Source organism: Oncorhynchus masou, chromosome 29 (genome assembly GCF_036934945.1).
Source record: "Oncorhynchus masou masou isolate Uvic2021 chromosome 29, UVic_Omas_1.1, whole genome shotgun sequence".
Taxonomy (NCBI): Eukaryota; Metazoa; Chordata; class Actinopteri; order Salmoniformes; family Salmonidae; genus Oncorhynchus; species Oncorhynchus masou.
Genome location: NC_088240.1, coordinates 53,606,036 through 53,624,484, shown reverse-complemented (window position 1 = coordinate 53,624,484; position 18,449 = coordinate 53,606,036). Strand labels below are relative to the sequence as shown.

Sequence of the window (18,449 nt, the reverse complement as noted above, 5' to 3'; positions counted from 1 at the left end):
TAAGGCTATTTTAGCAACTCACAACGCACTTCTTATTGTCTGTGTATCGTGTTTGTTGTTGGGTTTTGGTATTAGTGGATGAAGAGGCCTATATGATGGTGAACAGGGTGTCAGGTGGATTGTGGATTAGCTTGTAAAGTAGATTGGTGATGATTTACTCGGAGGTCCTGCCATTCTTGCCATTACTCAGGGTTTTATAGTGTTTCCATTCCTTTTGTGGTAGCTTGTCGATCTCCCTTCTTGACAGACATTTAACTTGTCTAGTCACCTGAAGGACAGCTGTTTGAGGATCGGTCACTAAGCAGAGGCAAATAGCCTGTCATGGAATCAGTCGTGAACATCAAGTTTCTTGCTGCATTCTTGTGGCCTAAGTCATTGACAAAGTGGATCGCTGGATGCTATAGCCTGCACATTGAGACATGCATATTTACATGCACAATTAGTTGTATGCATAAACACACCAAGCTCATACAGCATCCCACTCCACACGTTTCAAATGTAACTCCTCAACAGTGAAGGAGTGCCCTCTCCAGGACACAACTGTGAAGGTCCTTATTCTTATGGTGTAGAAGAGGGACTTGGTACAGGCATAGGCAATGCACTATATAGAGCATGCTACACAGAGGTGTGTGTGTGTGTGTGTGTGTGTGTGTGTGTGTGTGTGTGTGTGTGTGTGTGTGTGTGTGTGTGTGTGTGTGTGTGTGTGTGTGTGTGTGTGTGTGTGTGTGTGTGTGTGTGTGTGTGTGTGTGTGTGTGTGTGTGTGTGTGTGTGTGTGTGTGTGTGTGTGTGTGTGTGTGCAACATTCCTCTGTCCTGTAGATGCACAGCATTATCACAGTCCTGGAAGTGATTAATCTGATTTTCAGCTCTCTCTCCTTTTGTTTGAACTCTCTTGGCCCTGTGGTGAATGACTAGAAAAAGGGTAGAGATGTGAATGTGGTCTTATCTGACTTGGCTGTCTTATCCAAAGGTATGGAATGGATTGTCTTATCCAGTTTGAGGACTTTGCCAATACCAATGCCTTCCGTCTACTGAGCAAGTACCGCAACCAGTACTGCACGTTCAACGATGACATCCAAGGTACACGTATACTTCAATTGCAAAATTCCAATCTCAATTGCACAGAGACTCGATAACGTGCTCACAAGAACCCACCCACGCACGACGCACGCACACACACACACATACCACATGCACTCAAACTCCCTCTCGATCAATCATCCTCCTTTTTTTTCTATTTCCACTTTCTCTTCCTCCCTTCCTATATCCCTTTTCCTTTCTTCTCCAACGCACGCAAGCGCACACACGCACATCCATCCGCCCATTCATCCAATCAATCAGTTTAAATCAGATAGCTTGTTCATGGAGCACTAATTCAAATCTCAAACACACCGTGCCCCTGATCCCTCTCTCTGATCCCTCTCTCTGATCCCTCTCTCTGACCCCTCTCTCTGACCCCTCTCTCTCTGACCCCTCTCTCTCTGACCCCCCTCTCTCTGACCCCTCTCGCTAATCGCTCCCTCTGACCCCTCCCTCTGACCCCTCCCTCTGACCCCTCTCTCGCTGATCCCTCTCGCTGATCCCTCTCGCTGATCCCTCTCGCTGATCCCTCTCGCTGATCCCTCTCGCTGATCCCTCTCGCTGACCCCTCTCTCTGACCCCTCTCTCTCTCTCTCTGACCCCTCTCTCTGACCCCTCTCTCTCTCTGACCCCTCTCTCTCTCTGAACCCTCTCTCTCTCTGACCCCTCTCTCTCTCTCTCTGACCCCTCTCTCTCTGATTGCTCTCTCTCTGATTGCTCTCTCTCTGATTGCTCTCTCTCTGATTGCTCTCTCTCTGATTGCTCTCTCTCTGATTGCTCTCTCTCTGATTGCTCTCTCTCTGATTGCTCTCTCTCTGATTGCTCTCTCTCTGATCGCTCTCTCTCTCTCTGATCGCCCTCTCTCTGACACCCCTCTCTGACACCCCTCTCTGATCGCTCTCTGACACCCCTCTCTGATCCCTCTCTCTGATTGCTCTCTCTCTGACCCCTTGATAGAGTCCTGTGGAAAACAACAGTAATGTAACAGTAAGTCCAGAGACTCCAGACTCTGGTTGTGTCGCAAATGACACCGCTATTCCCTCTGTAGTGGACTAGTTTTGACCAGAGCGTTATGGGCCCTGTGTGTACTATACAGGGAATAGGGTGCCATTTGGGACACGGACCAACTTTTTGCATCCGCTCTGTTAATGAGACCACAGTAATCAGTCACACCGTGTCTGAGGAGCCATTAGTTTGTCTGTCAAATAAAACTACATTCCCCAGAAATTAGCCCTGGTAGCCGTTGTGATTTCTGCAGGCTAATCTAAACCATATTTTCTCTCTAATTCTCTGTCTCGGTAAATCTGCTTGCTATTACTGCAGACAACGTAAAGAGTAAATGCACTTTTGCTGTACAAGCCCTATGATGTACTGAGGAGATTGTGTTACGGTGTGGCTCTGTAAAATGTCTCATCTTTTATTTTGTCAGTTTTCTGTCTTTTATACTCTCTCTCTCTCTCCCTCTCTCCCTCTCTCCCTCTCTCTCTCTGCAATAGTAACTCACTTGAGGAAATGTCATACTTCCAGGGCTAAATCATATGTCACTCCCCCCCCCAGGTACCGCTGCAGTGGCGGTGGCCGGCCTACTCGCTGCCCTTCGTGTCACCAAGAGCAAGATGTCAGACCATACCATTGTATTCCAGGGTGCAGGGGAGGTGGGTGCAGAGCTCTTGTCAATGTGCAAATTCACTCCTGGTTTCTTTCCTGCTCAGAAACACGGCAGATTGATTGCCCCTAATGACAGAATCAGAAATAAGCGCAAACCAATGCTTCAAATTCCCATTCCCAATCACTGAGCTTTTTATTGAGGTCTAGTAGACCTCTAGGCTGTGGCTCAACAGACCCTGTCTCTAATAAACAGGAGAACATGGCCATAAAATTGTGATTAGCTCAAAATAATTTGTAATTGGGGAGACATTTAGAATGTATTTTAGTCTCTGGGGCTCTTGGCCTGACTGTGAACTATAGTACCCCCATCTTCTTTAAAATGCCAAGTTTCATGTGTTTTCCATGTTGATGCATGACCACTTTGTATTGAAAGGGAAGTAGATGGTAATGTGTAGAATTTGAGGGCATTTACAGTAAAGGGTTATTGTGCTGAGAACAGAAGAAAATGACTTGTTGAGCCTTTCAAGCGTTTCACTGACCTGCATTGAATTAAATCCCAAAATAAAAGGTGTGCATTAATATAACGAGAGTCAAGATTATATTAAGTCTGAATAATGACTGGGTAAATTGTCTGCAGGTTTAGGGGTGAAAGCTAGGGACTTATTCCTTGTTTGATCAGGGAAGTGAATGGTGGGGCACAGAGGCGTTCCTATCACATCTGCCTTCTCTCTCCCTCTTGTCCCCAGGCCGCGATGGGGATAGCTGACCTCATCACGATGGCGATGGAGAAGGAGGGACTCCCAAAAGACGAGGCTCTGAGGAAAATCTGGATGGTTGACTCCAAGGGCCTCATCGTCAAGGTGATACAAGTACCTTCGCTCTGCCACTCGGCCAGGGTCACTCAGCCCCTGTAGAGTAGACACAACTCTGTCTGGAGTCCCCACTGTCCGGACCTATAGACATGCATATATTCATGATGTATGAATAGATTTGTCACCAACTCTGTAGACCAGCATTGAGTCAACACTGCCCTCTAGTGACCAGAACACATAGCACTTGACTCCACTGAAACCCCATCAAGCTTATTTCCCTTAAGTGGGTTAGGGTTGAGCAGTTCAGAATCTTTGGCTCTTGGAGATAGTCTTTGTGTTTTTGTGCCTGTGTTTGAATGCCTCCATGTATTCATTTCAGAGATCCTCAAAGAGAGCACGGCAACTGCCAGTTGGCATGTGTAGAAAAACAAGCTTCATCACAATCTGTCTTCCAACTATCTCTCTTCCACTCTCAGGGCAGAGACCACCTGACCCATGAGAAGGAGAGGTTTGCCCATGAGCACGAGCAGATGAGGAACCTGGTAGATGTGGTGCATGAACTCAAACCCACAGCCATCATAGGTAATACACCAATCAGCTCACTGGGGGGGGGTCAATTGGATTTTCATATAACCTTTATTTATGTAGATTATAATTCCATACAATCCAGTAAATCACTGAGATTTAATTGAAATTCCAATTACCCAATATCTCTCCAGGTGGATAGAGCTGGTTTACAACTCTTGGGTTAGAGTTTGTAGTCTGCGTGGTTAATGTGTTCTCTCGTGGGTCTTGTTCATTAGGATACACCACAGCAAAACATTTTTGCAACTGCAAATGAAAGTGAGCATTTCGTATTGGGTTTAAGTTCAGGTAGTCCCTCCCTGTTTCAGTCCGTTTTCTTCCGTTTGGTGTCTAATGAATACGATCTTGCTCTCTAGGTGTGGCGGCCATCTCTGGAGCTTTCACAGAGGAAATCATTCGGGACATGGCCTCGTTTAACGAGAGGCCAATCATCTTCGCCCTTAGCAACCCCACCAGCAAGGCAGAGTGCACTGCCGAGCAGTGCTACACCATCACAGAGGTACTGGAGGGGGTCTGAAGTGTGCTGTTGCAAATGTCTTCAAATGTCTGTGTACTTCAACACTCAAACAACACTGTGCTTGAACAGTATGTGTACAGAAGTTAATATAAGTGAATGTATTGTGTTTACTGGTTAATTTGGTGGCTGAGACTGCGTGACCGAATCAAACCAATGAGTGCCTGTCCCGCCCACCTGGGCGCCTCCTCCCCAGAGCTTAACAAAAGAATCACATTCTGCCCAAGTGTTTATTGGTTTACTTCCTCATATTTCTGAACGGCTGAAATGAAAAACCCAGCGGCGATTTAAACGAACGTTAAAAAAATATAGATATTTTCTAGGTTCATTTAGGATGTAGGCTACAACCCTCTGTCTGTTGTAACTTGCGATATTGCAGTAGAATAAACATAAGCAGGACACAGTCTAAGACAGTCTGCATTTTAACCCCCAAAACTGTTATTTCGCTTTTCATTGATCAACACCACACAATTTGATTGACAGCATGATTGAAACTTGCCAGTGTTCAACCTCTGGGCAGCCGGACGTCCTGTGTTTTCACCAGAGTAGCCTGTAATCCCACAGATGGTACAGAAGGTTCAGCTGTTTAGAGATCGGGAAGAGGCGCCCAGAGAATTCGGCCATGCAGCCACTCCATAAATTGATAAAGAGCACATATTGTACTTATGTTACAGGAATGAAATTCCTTTATGTTTTATTTAACCAATTCAATTAAACACTCTGCCCACTCCTAAGAATTTGTAAAACCCTTATTTGCATAAAATGGACAGAGACCAGTCTCAAAATCAATCAGTAGCGTTTATTCTCGAGAGTACTGAACACGATTCAATTTACCACAGGTTATAAACTGAAAATGACGTCATTAGTTTTCGAACTGTCCCGTCTCTTCTCCACCCTGGTACAAAGGCAGTATCTCAAGCCTTCCCACATAGTCTCTCACCAATTTAGATCATTTATTTTTATTTTTAAATTTTACCTTTATTTAACCAGGCAAGTCAGTTAGGAACAAATTCTTATTTTCAATAATGGCCTGGGAACAGTGGGTTAACTGCCCGTTCAGGGGCAGAACGACAGATTTGTACCTTGTCAGCTTGGGGGTTTGAACTTGCTACCCTGCCGCCCCTATGACTGAGCCAAGGTCTCCCTGTGTAGATAAGCATTCTAGCCAGTCTGCCGATAAGATCATTCATTTCTACCAAGGAACAGACAGTCATTGTTCTAATTCTTGATTATAATTACACACATTATATTCAGTAGTAGGATTAAAAGAAAATTCATACATCTATACAGTAACATAATAGTATTCTGATTATTCAGTCCTGATTGAAATGTATACATAATTAGTCATTATTGATAAAAAATCCCTTAACAACTTACTACAAAAGTTCATTTAGAGAGGTGAGGGGTACAGTATATGCACAGTATAATATATTTTCCCCGTGTTGACACCCTTGACACTTGTGTTTGGTCCAGGGGCGGGGCATCTTTGCCAGTGGCAGTCCATTTGACCCTGTGACCCTCCCTGATGGGCGGACGTTCTTCCCTGGCCAGGGCAACAATGCATACGTGTTCCCTGGAGTCGGCCTGGGCGTCACCGCCTGTGCAATCCGACACGTCACAGATGAGATCTTCCTCATCACCGCAGAGGTACATACATACACACATACATACATACATACATACATACATACATACATACATACATACATACATACATACATACATACATACATACATACATACATACATACACACACACATACATACATACATACATACATACATACACACATACATACATACATACACACATACATACACACATACACACATACACACATACACACACACATACATACATACATACATACATACATACATACATACATACATACATACATACATACATACATACATACATACATACATACATACATACATACATACATACATACATACATACATACATACAAATGTATCCATCCAATTATCAGTTAATTTATTTTCAAATAGCTTGGTGACAGACATTCATTTAAATATCCTCTTAATACACACCCACACACAAACACCCTCCAACTCTCTCTTCTTCGCTCTTCTTCAACTGACTCTCTCTCTCTCTACATATTCCTCCCTATATCTGGTATTTTGTCTCTTTTACAACACTCTCTCTTCCTTTCTCTCTATCACTTCCTATTCAACTCCCTCTCTGTCTCTCTCCTTTTGTATCTCTCTTCTCCTTCTCTCTGTCTTTTCTCCTCCAATTCAATATCTCTCTTTCTGCCTCTATCTCTTTCTCTATTTTTTTACACTCAATCTCGCTATAATTCTTCCCCCATATCTCTACCCTCCTTCTTCCCTCTTCATCTTCACTCCTTTCTGGAGACCCTACATTAAAACTACTACAGTTTACTATAGAATACTCCAGTACTCACTTTAGAATTCTATAGTAAACTGTAGTACACTGTAGAATACCAGAGTAAACACTACAGTATTATCTGCAAAACGAGCACTGTAGTAAATGCTACAGAAATGTCTGCAAAAACACAGCCCGCAGAAACACTACACTTTATAACTATAGTTAATTCTACATATACCTTGCCCATTCCCCTCCCCCATATCGCAATTTCTGCCACCCAGGAGTGAGAAACCTACACCTCAATTACATAGAAAAGAGCAGAATCTCAGAACTATCCGTTCAGACCCCAGTCCTACCCCCTTACCCAGTCCTACCCCTTACCCAGTCCTACCCAGTCCTACCTCCTTACCCAGTTCTATCCCCTTACCCAGTCCTACCCAGTCCTACCTCCTTACCCAGACACCCCCAATAAAGGAGTGGTTCTTCAGGTGGTCACTTTTGAATGCTGGCGGTGCTTTCACTCTAGTGGTAACATGAGACTGAGTCTACAACCCACACAAGTGGCTCTGGTAGTGCAGCTCATCCAGGATGGCACATCAATGCGAGCTGTGGCAAGAAGGTTTGCTGTATCTGTCAGCGTAGTGTCCAGAGCATGGAGGCGCTACGAGGAGACAGGCCAGTACATCAGGAGACGTGGAGGAGACAGTAGGAGGGCAACAACCCAGCAGCAGGACCGCTACCTCCGCCTTTGTGCAAGGAGGAGCAGGAGGAGCACTGCCAGAGCCCTGCAAAATGACCTCCAGCAGGCCACAAATGTGCATGTGTCTGCTCAAACGGTCAGAAACAGACTCCATGAGGGTGGTATGAGGGCCCGACATCCACAGGTGGGGGTTGTGCTTACAGCCCAACACCGTGCAGGACGTTTTTCATTTGCCAGAGAACACCAAGATTGGCAAATTCGCCACGGGCGCCCTGTGCTCTTCACAGATGAAAGCAGGTTCACACTGAGCACATGTGACAGACATGACAGTCTGGAGACGCCGTGGAGAACGTTCTGCTGCCTGCAACATCCTCCAGCATGACCGATTAGGCGGTGGGTCATTCATGGTGTGGGGTGGCATTTCTTTTGGGGGGCCGCACAGACCTCCATGTGCTCGCCAGAGGTAGCCTGACTGCCATTAGGTACCGAGATGAGATCCTCAGACCCCTTGTGAGACCATATGCTGGTGCGGTTGGCCCTGGGTTCCTCCTAATGCAAGACGATGCTTGACCTCATGTGGCTGGAGTGTGTCAGCAGTTCCTGCAAGAGGAAGGCATTGATGCTATCGACTGGCTCGCCCGTTCCCCAGACCTGAATCCAATTGAGCACAGGAGCATGCCCAGGCGTTGTAGGGAGGTCATACAGGCACGTGGAGGCCACACACACTATTGAGCCTCATTTTGACTTGTTTTAAGGACATTACATCAAAGTTGGATCAGCCTGTAGTGTGGTTTTCCACTTTAATTTTGAGTGTGACTCCAAATCCAGACCTCCATGGGTTGATAAATTTGATTTCCATTGATCATTTTTGTGTGATTTTGTTGTCAGCACATTCAACTATGTAAAGAAAAAAGTATTTAATAAGAATATTTCATTCATTCAGATCTAGGATGTGTTATTTTAGTGTTCCCTTTATTTTTTTGAGCAGTGTATTATAGTTAACTGTATATACTACAGTAATCACTGTAGTGTTTTTGCAGACTTTAGTCTGCAAAAATACTACACTAAATTCTGCAAAAACACTACAGTAAAACCCAGTCTGTGCTTACAGATCATTAAGGAAATCCCTTAAACATGTCCTCATGTCTGTCCCCAGCTCAGTGGCACGGGAAATATAATAATATCCCTGTAAGCCCAGTTAATAAACCGTCAGAAAAAATGGCAAAACTGATAACCTCTCATAGGCTGTTCTTTGTGCGAATGCCAATCAGCTCGCTTTGCTCTCTGCTGCCTGGCTCTGCAGACATGGGAGACGATTAAAACTTCACAGGGACGCATAAGTGGGGGTGCAGTACTGAATGACAATTTCATATTTTATTTGATACTGTCATCGTGTGCCTCAGGCATATAAGAGCCACACTTAGCCTGCCAATGAGGTAGACTGAGGATGGAGGACAGTTGCGCAACAGCAGGAGGGAGAGGGTGGGATGAATGTCAAATCTTAGCCACATGATCTACACTGATTGCCACCTGTTATACCCTCCTGCCCACCTAGCCAGTATATCATGTAGAACATCTAATCAAATGTAACTTTATTTAAAATGCACTCCAATGTCTCAATACTCTTTACAGTAAAATGTGTGTATGTGTTGAGATATGCCGAATATCTGTTTGACTGTGTGTGGATAACTCATCCATTTGGGTGCTCTCTGACAGACCATTGCCGACTTGGTGACGGAGAAGGATCTGTCGGAGGGAAGACTGTACCCTCCCCTGAACACCATCAGAGATGTCTCTCTCAAGCTGGCCGTAAAAGTGAGAGCACAGTCAGACACACACATCTGCACACACACACAAACATGTCCTTAGTTCTTCATGCTTCCATACCCTCAATAGGTCTTCACACTTACACTGAGTAGGCCAAACATTAGGAACACCTTCCTAATATTGAGTTGTCTTGCCCATTCACCCTCTGAATGGCACACATACACAATCCATGTCTCAGTTGTCTTAAAAATCCTTCTTTAACCTGTCTCATCCCCTTCATCTACACGGATTGATTGAAGTGATTTGACAAGTGACGTCAATAAGGGATCATAGCCTTCACCTGGATTCACCTGGCCAGTCGATGTCATGGAGAGAGCAGGTTTTCTTAACATGTTGTATACTACTCCGTCTATACCGTGTACACCTATGAACTATCGCATTTGTGTGTCTTACAGATCGTGGAGTTTGCCTACGAGCACAAGATGGCGACGCTGTACCCGGAGCCTGAGGATAAGGAGGCTTTTGTGCGCTCCCTCATCTACAGCACCGACTATGACGAGTTTGCTGTGGACTCTTACCACTGGCCCAAGGACGCCATGACCATCCAGTCATGCAAACTGTGACGTGGCGGAGAGACTGAGGGCGAGGGACGCGGGGCACAAAGGAGAAGTGACAGGAGACCAGGGTCCAGGAAGGGAGTGAAGGAGACGACAGAAGTGCAATATCATCAAGACAATGGTGATTGTGGGTTAATAATGTAAAAGAGAAAATATCTTTATGAATGTGATAGCTACGAGCCAAAATAGACACGATGATCAAATAAAATGGTTTAAATGATTGTTTACTTCATATCTGCTGCCATTGTGTTTGTGTGGGTGTACAGTACTTTGAGAGGTTTCTTGGGGAGGTTTTGGGCATCGCCATTGTTTGCTCCCATGACCCTGTCATACTAAGAGGGAAAATACAATCGTCAAAGCTAACAGAAAATGTGTGTACAAAACGTATAACTCTGAGAAAGACTGTTGGCAGTGATGCACAGGGTGAGAGGAGAGTGGGTTTTTGATGTCACATGTTCGATGTCTCCACTCAGCCGTCCCAAAGTAGCATGACTAACTCTTTCCCCATGGATATACTGGTAAGAGTCGGTCATCCATACACAAAGGCCAGGGTTATAGAGAAGCATGTTGCCCTGCCAACAATGTGCCTGCCTATTAAAGGCTATATTCACAAGGTTCGTGGGCACCACATTCACTGTAGACTCAGGTTGGCTCAGGTGTGAATTAGAGTAAAACTGTGAAATGCAGAGTAAAACCGTGAAATGTCCTTCCCAATGACACGGAGTTTAAAAATAATACAAAATAAAATAGTAACACGACGAATAAAATAAAATACACAAGAATGGTGCTATGTACAGGGAGTAGCAGTACCATATCAGAGGTAAGAGGTATTTGAGGGAGATACTTTTGTATATGTAGTGTACGTAAACACCCCTTAAAATTGATGGAGTCAGCTATTTCATACACACCTATTGCTGACAAGTGTATAAAATTGAGCACACAGCCATGCAATCTCCATAGACAAACATTTCAGTTAGTCAAATGTCTGCCCTGCTAGAGCTGCCCCGGTCAACTGTATGTGCTGTTATTGTGAAATGGTAACATCTAGGAGCAACAACAACTCAGCCACGAAGTGGTAGGCCACACAAGCTCAGTGCATAAAAATTGTTGGTTGCAACACTCACTACCTAGTTCCAAATTGCTTCTGGAAGCAATGTCAGCACAAGAACTGTTTGTCGGGAGCTTCATGAAATGGGTTTCCAAGACTGAGCAGCCGCACACAAGGTCACCATGTGCAATGCCAAATGTCGGTTGGAGTGGCGTAAAGCTCACCGCCATTGGACTCTGGAGCAGTGAAAACGCATTCTCTGGAGTGATGAATCACTCTTCACCATCTGGAAGTCTGATGGACGAATCTGGGTTTGGCATATGCCCGGAGAACGCTACCTGCCCCAATGTATAGGGCAAACTGTAAAGTTTGGTGGATGAGTAATAATGGTCTGGGGCTGTTTTCCATAGTTCGGGCTAGGCCCCTTAGTTCCAGTGAAGGGAAATCTTAACTCTACAGCATACAATGACATTCTAGATGACTTTGTGCTTCCAACTTTGTGGTAACAGTTTTTTTTGTTTTTTTTTACCTTTAAAGTCAGTTAAGGCAAAAGGTAGAAGCTGTCTCGGAGCCTGTTGATACGAGAGCTGATGTAAACGGTGTGTACAATACCTTTCTCTGACCTTTCTCTGACACCGCCTGGTATAGAGGTGATGCAGTCAGTCAAGATGCTTTCAAATGGTGCAGCTATGCAACATTTTGAGGATCCGAGGGCCCATGCCAAATCTTTTCTGCCTTCTGAGAGGGATGAGGTGTTGCCGTGCCCTCTTCATGACAGTGCAGGTGTGTGTGGACCATGTTAAGTCCTTAGTAATGTGGACACCAATGAACTTTTAGCTCTTGACCCTCTTCACTATAGTCCTGTGGATTGGGTCTCTCCCCTCTTTCTCCTATAGTCCACGATCAGGTCCTTAGTTTTACTGATGTTGAGGGAGAGGTTGTTGTCCTGGCACCACACTGCTAAGCTTCTGACTTCCTCCCTGTAGGCTGTCTCATTGCCGTCGGTGATCAGGTCTACCACTATTGTGTTGTAAGGCAGTCGTGCGATGCCAGGCAGTCGTGGGTGAACAGCGAGTACAGGAGGTGACTAAGTGCACACCCCTGACAGAACCCCCGTGTTAAGGGTCAGCGTGGCGGAGGTGTTGTTGCCTACCCTTACCACCTGGGGCCGACCCATCAGGAAGTCCAGGATCCAGTTGCAGAGGGAGGTGTTCAATCTCAGGCTCTCTAGTTTGGTGATGAGCTTGGAGTGGACTATGGCGTTGAACGCTGAGCTGTAGTCTATGAACAGCATTCTCATATAGTTATTTCCCCTCTTTTCCAGGTGGGAGAGGGCAGTGTGAAATGCAATTGAGATTGCATCATCTGTTGGGGCGGTATTTGAATTGGAGTGTGTCTGGGATGATGGTGTTAATGTGTGTCATGACCAGCCTTTCAAAGCACTTCATTGCAGATGTGAGTGCTACAGGGCGATAGTCATTTAGGCATGTTTCCTTGGAGCTCTTAAGAACAGGGACAATGGTGGTCAACTTGAAACATGTTGGGATTACAAACTGGGACAAGGAGAGATTGAAAATGTCCATTAAGACACTTGCCAGCTGGTCTGCGCATGCTTTGAGAACATTTGAGAACAGTATTCTGTCTGTGATTGTTGACTTGTTTTAAACATTTAGCTCACATCGGCCATGGAGAGTGAAATCACACCGTCATCTGGAAAAACAAGGACTTTCACACAGGTGTTCTGCATCAATGGGCATCTCACGGCTGGCTTTCACTTTTGTAATCTGTTATTGTCTGCATGCCCTGCCGCATACGACAAGCATTCTTTTTGGTTCTTCAAAGAACCCTCCTGTAAATGGTTCTATCTAGGACCCTCTATGAAGGGTTCTTCCAACAACCTGGGGCAGCAGGGTAGCCTAGTGGTTAGAGCATTAGGCTAGTAACCCAAAGGTTGCAGGTTCAAATCCACCGGCTGACAAGGTACAAATCTGCCGTTCTGCCCCTGAACAACGCACTGTTCCTAGGCCGTCATTAAAAATAAGAATTTCTTCTTAATTGACTTACCTAAAGGTAAAATAGAGTGCTCTTCCAAGAACTCACTATGAACAGATCCATTACCCTTTAAAATAGAATGATTTATGACAATACATTGCATATATAAGGCCTTTCTTTGAGTGCCGAGTTCTATCCTAACGCAGGGGTGTTAGGAATCTCCTGGTTTACAGGCCACATCAGGCCTGCAAGTCACAATATGCTGGCTTGCAAAGTGATGTGTAATTCTTATTGGAATCCAGCTAGAGTTAGGGTATCCAACAAGAAGAATTGTTAATCATTCAGAATGATTGCATTCAGAATGATTGCCAGGGAAGTGAAGATTGATTAGTTTAGAAATCGATATGTTATTTATCTTCGTGTTGCATGAAATGTATCAACCAATCAATGCAAGAACAACTGATATAACAGTAAAACAAACAATTCTGAAAATATCCCTGCACTAGAGCATGCTGGAATATATGATATGATTCTTTGTAGAAGCCGTTTTGCCTTCCAAAGAATTATCAAAGATCCCTTTCTTCCAAAAACAATTATAAGGATGTTAAAGGTTATATAACCCTTTGCCTTACAAAGAACCCTTGTCTTCCAAAAGGGTTCTTCTGATCAAAACAGTTCTTGGTAGAAGCTTATCCCTCCGCAAAGAACCCCTTTGGAACCCTTTTTTTCCTGAGTGTATCGTCCTTTTACATGTTTGATGTCTCATTGGTGGTCGAAGCATCCATGTCCATGTCCTGTTCCGTGTAAGGGGTATCTATCGCCTTTAGTCTAGGTGGATATTGTCTGTTATCTATGGTTTTTGGTTTGGATATGTTCGTATAGTCACTGTGGGGACAAAATCATCTATGCACTTATTGATGAAGCCCGTGACTGTTGTGGTAAACTCCTCAATGGTATCGGATGTATCTCAGAACATAGCGAAACAGTCTTGTAGCCTCACATCCGCTTCATCCGACCACTTCCACATTGAGCGCATCACTGGTACTTCCTGTTTGAGCCTTTGTTTGTAAACAGGAAGCACGAGATTGGAGTCATGGTCAGATCTGCCAAAGGGAGGACGAGGGAGGGCCTTGTATGTGTTTTTGTGGGTAGAATAAAAGCGGTCTAGAGTTTTAACGCCCCTAGTATTGGTAAAAGTGAGGTAGGACGGTTTTATGCTTCTCCGCATTAGTCTCCACCCACCAGAAACACTGCCTCTGGGGGAGTGGTTTCTTGTTTGTTTACGTTCCCATACAGTTTGTTGAATGTCAGAATGGATGTAGACAGAGTGATAATTATGGTTGAGAACTCTCTTGGTATATAAAAGGCTCAGCAGCTTAATATTAGGTATTCTATATAAGGTGTGCAAACAACAAGGATTGAGTCCCGACCATACTCACAGTATTAGTGTCTGTCAGAGTATGTGAGTGGAGTTGAGGGGTCAGAAATCCCGCTTATTGCTCATGGAGTGGTGCTCAAGCTCAGGTGCTCCATGTCCTTTCCAACCAAAGCTAAAATCTGCTCCTTGCTCACGGAAAAAAACTCTCCAAAATCACTCCATTCATTAAAATCAGAATTTAACCAACACCCGTCAATTTGTGTGACTACCTGGATCTACTATTTGGTTTTGAAGTATTGAAACCAAACCATATGTTTTGAATGAAAAGTATTATAATAAACACGAAAAGGTGAATGCAAGAAGCACTCATCATTTCAAATAGGCTACATGTCATATTAAACTGCATATAAACACTCTAAATAGGTCAGGAGCCAGAAAGGGAGCCTAAAAAGGAATGGAAGTTAATTATTTAGGCTATATTATTTAAATTATTTCAAGGCTATAGCCTATAAAGAAATATATTGTGGAGCGTTAATGAATGTGACACGCTAGGCTTGTAGGGAGTCAGGGATATTAAGCGCTCAACATTTACACAACATTTTGTTGTATTAAATCATCATAGTGTATAATTGTGCATAATAGCTGTGACTTACTTAGAATTAAATTCAAATTAAATGAACAATGCCTCATTGCCTTTGAATTCATTTTTAGAAACACCCGTTTGGCCAGAGTCTGTTGCTTCAGGCTCATGCCATGGTGCCTGGAGAGCAGGCCAGCAGCGGAGAGTATCCTCTCCATGCTTGCAGAGCCACTGGGGATGTTGAACACCCTTTTGGCCGCTCTTGCCAGGCTGGGCAGGGATGCAGTGTTTTTTATTTTTAGGTAAGCCTAAAGGTTTTTAGGCAAAATAACCCAACCAGGCCTCCCAAGTGGCACAGCGGTCTAAGGCACTGCATCGCAGTGCTAGCTGTGTCATTACAGATCCTGGTTCAGTCCCAGGCTGTGTCTTAGCTGCCGCGACCAGGAGACCCATGAGACCGCGCACATTTGGTCCAGTTTAGGAGAGGGTTTGGCCGGCCGGGATGTCAATGTCCCATCGCGCTCTAGCGACTGCTGTGGCGGGCCAGGCGCATGCATGCTGACTCGGTTGCAGGTGTGTACGGTGTTTCCTCTGACACATTGATGCGGCTGGCTGCTGGGTTAAGTGAGCATTGTGTCAAAGAAGCAATGCGGGATCGTGTTTCGGGAAGACCCGCGGCTCTCGACCTTTGCCTCTCCTGAGTTTGTACGGGAGTTGCAGAGATGGGACAAGACTGTAACTACCAATTGGATACCAAGAAAAAGGGGTAAAACATTTTTTATAATAAAATAAATAACTCAACCAAACGGTAAGCTGCTTGAAATAATAAATATGTCAGGCCTATTGGGCCAAAATCAATTATGGCCTATTGTATAGACAACAGAACAAAAATGAAGGAAACTTTTAAGAGATCAGATTTTTTGTTTATAAATACTTTGCTGCGATGACTTAATTAGCTAACCACCTCATTCCTTTCTTTTAGCATGTGCACGTAGTAAGTACACCATCATGCTTTCAGGATTTGTGTCTTTTCAGATTCCGCAATGATTCTTTATTTGTGGACATTACATCACCGCACTCCCTATCTTGCTGTTGGTCCTCATCTTTGTAAGTCTCCTTGTTTTTTCAGTTTCTTTATGAAAATATTTTGCGAACTCCATGACATTAGCTAAAGCAAGGGCCTAAAGCAGCCCACAAGCAGACTACAAATGCATGCTGGGCCGGGTATGCCCCGAGTTTGTGAAGTGAGTGCTACTGGAGCGCTATTGGTGCAAAATTGGACACTCCAGCCTTTGGGAATCTCTCTCCACTCTCCAGTCAAATTGGGCAGGCTCCTCGCTCCACTCCAGCACCGCTCCACTCACGTACTCTGGTCTGTCATCATATTGTTTGATAGATTCTTCAAATCCTTAGTCTATCCACTCTCTCGAGAAGAACTGTAATTGTTTGTTTGAGTCTACAGTAGGTCTTCCAGACTGATCGTATTCCACCTAAGACTGATCGTATTCCACCTAATGATTCACAACCACCTTGAGAGAATTGACTGAGACATTATTTGTCCGTCTAGTTATTTATTTGAGAAGTTCAGGAAGTAAAGTAAAAAATGTTGATTGTAATGTTCTCTTTTGAAGACAGAGTAACCAATAAAAGCAAATAAAAATACTGACACTGACTTCAGCACAGTGAGAGCTACCCATGGACTGATGCTGCTAAGCAGTGACCTTTAGTGTCTGTCTGGGTATGAGAAGTGGTCAACCCCATAATACAGATCACTTGCTCAAACAGGTGGGCTGGAGGGGCCATGTTTTTAGGCAGCAACAGACCTTAGAATGCCCGACCATAGCTACATAGCTCTATCACGTCTTGTAATATGTGACGTGAGAGCTTAATATATGGTTCCTTTATGAAAAAGGCTTGCAAAAGAAACAAGATCATCCGACCATACTGTAGCTATCACGACAATGCAATGTTGTTATGTGGGGACTTTTGACATGTCTGGTTCATTTATGATACCACTGTTGTTTTGTTTTTCGTCTTTTAACCACTCAGTTATAAGTGATGCTCTCTTTCCAATCCTTCAGACGATAAAGCAATTATTTATCCTCTTCATTCCCTTATCTTTATGCAAAGTGCTCCAGCAGTCAGCCCGCTGCCTCGAGTGAAGATGGGAATCTCTGCCTGCCTGGACTCTGATTCCCCCAAACACATGTGGGCTCAGTGGGGTGATAAGAGGAGTGTCAAAATGTGCTCTCTTCATGTTAGATCTCCGCCAATGTCTAATTGCTTTCCCACTTTTCTCAACTTTGCTGAAATCAGGAATGGAGCCAAGTTGTGCTTGCGCAAGGCAGTGTTAATAGGGATCAACAGGTATTTGAAAGAAATGAGAACCTGGACATTGTGATTCTACTCTTATGCTGCTTCTTCAGTTATAAGTAGTTTTTATTACCTTTATTTAACTGGGCAAGTCAGTTAAGAACAAATTCTTATTTACAATGACAGTCTACCCCGGCCAAACCTGGACGATGCTGGGCTGCCCTATGGGACCTTCAATCACGATGTGATACAGCCTGGATTTGAACTGGGGACTGTAGTGACGCCTCTTGCACTGAGGTGCAATGCCTTATACCAGTGTGCCACTCTGGAAACAGGCTCCATTTAGTTCAGTCATAGGGGACAAATTAAACATACAGGTTTATGTAAATCCCTTGTGTTCTACTCTCTTTGAAAAAAAATTAGTTCCTTGGCTGTCTCCATGATGTGGAAACAATGTTGATTGATTCAACCATTGCTTTTCTAACTAAATTGTACTACAATGTTTTGGCACAAAAAACTGTGCGTGTTGACTTTTCTTCTGAGTTGCAACGTGTGTGTGTGTGTGCTGTAGATATCAATAAGAAAATTGCACGCAAGTCCTCTTCCCTTGATAGTGGGTGTTACCATGGACATGACACTATTGTGTGTTATTGTGTAAGCATACCACGGGTTTTATTTCCATCCCATGACATGGCTCCGTCGTGTACAGGCACTGAACTACAGATATTGATGTCAATATTAAAGATGGCCACTGTGGTTGTCTAAGGGTTGCTGGTGTACAGTACGTGTTTAACATAAACAGTCTTCCGAACGTTATCTTCCAGAGGACAGTACACAGACATAGCTTTTAGTCCATTTGTGAATACATTTATGGTATACAGTGCCTTCAGAAAGTATTCATACCCCTTGACGTATGTTACAGCCTGAATTCAAAATATTTTCTCACCCATCTACAGACAATGCCCCATAATGACAATGTGAAAACATGTTTTTGCTAATGTATTTAAAATGAAACAAACATCTAATTGACAGAAGTATTCACACGATCCAAAGTGTAATTAATAACTACACCATGCTCTAAGGGATATTTAGTACCTGC

The 18,449-nt window shown here is 44.1% G+C and overlaps 1 protein-coding gene across 1 annotated transcript in view; it reads left to right on the top strand.

Moving 5' to 3' along the window:
• Positions 1-10,271, top strand: part of me1 (malic enzyme 1, NADP(+)-dependent, cytosolic) — a 118,480-nt gene extending 108,209 nt beyond the window's left edge. Inside the window, exons 7-14 of the mRNA XM_064945303.1 lie at positions 971-1,080; positions 2,638-2,735; positions 3,435-3,548; positions 3,977-4,082; positions 4,442-4,584; positions 6,073-6,246; positions 9,372-9,470; positions 9,878-10,271. Coding sequence (XP_064801375.1) covers positions 971-1,080; positions 2,638-2,735; positions 3,435-3,548; positions 3,977-4,082; positions 4,442-4,584; positions 6,073-6,246; positions 9,372-9,470; positions 9,878-10,045 — 1,012 coding nt within the window. The 3' untranslated portion in view covers positions 10,046-10,271. The remainder of the gene's footprint in view (positions 1-970; positions 1,081-2,637; positions 2,736-3,434; positions 3,549-3,976; positions 4,083-4,441; positions 4,585-6,072; positions 6,247-9,371; positions 9,471-9,877) is intronic.
• The last annotated feature ends 8,178 nt before the right edge of the window (positions 10,272-18,449 follow it).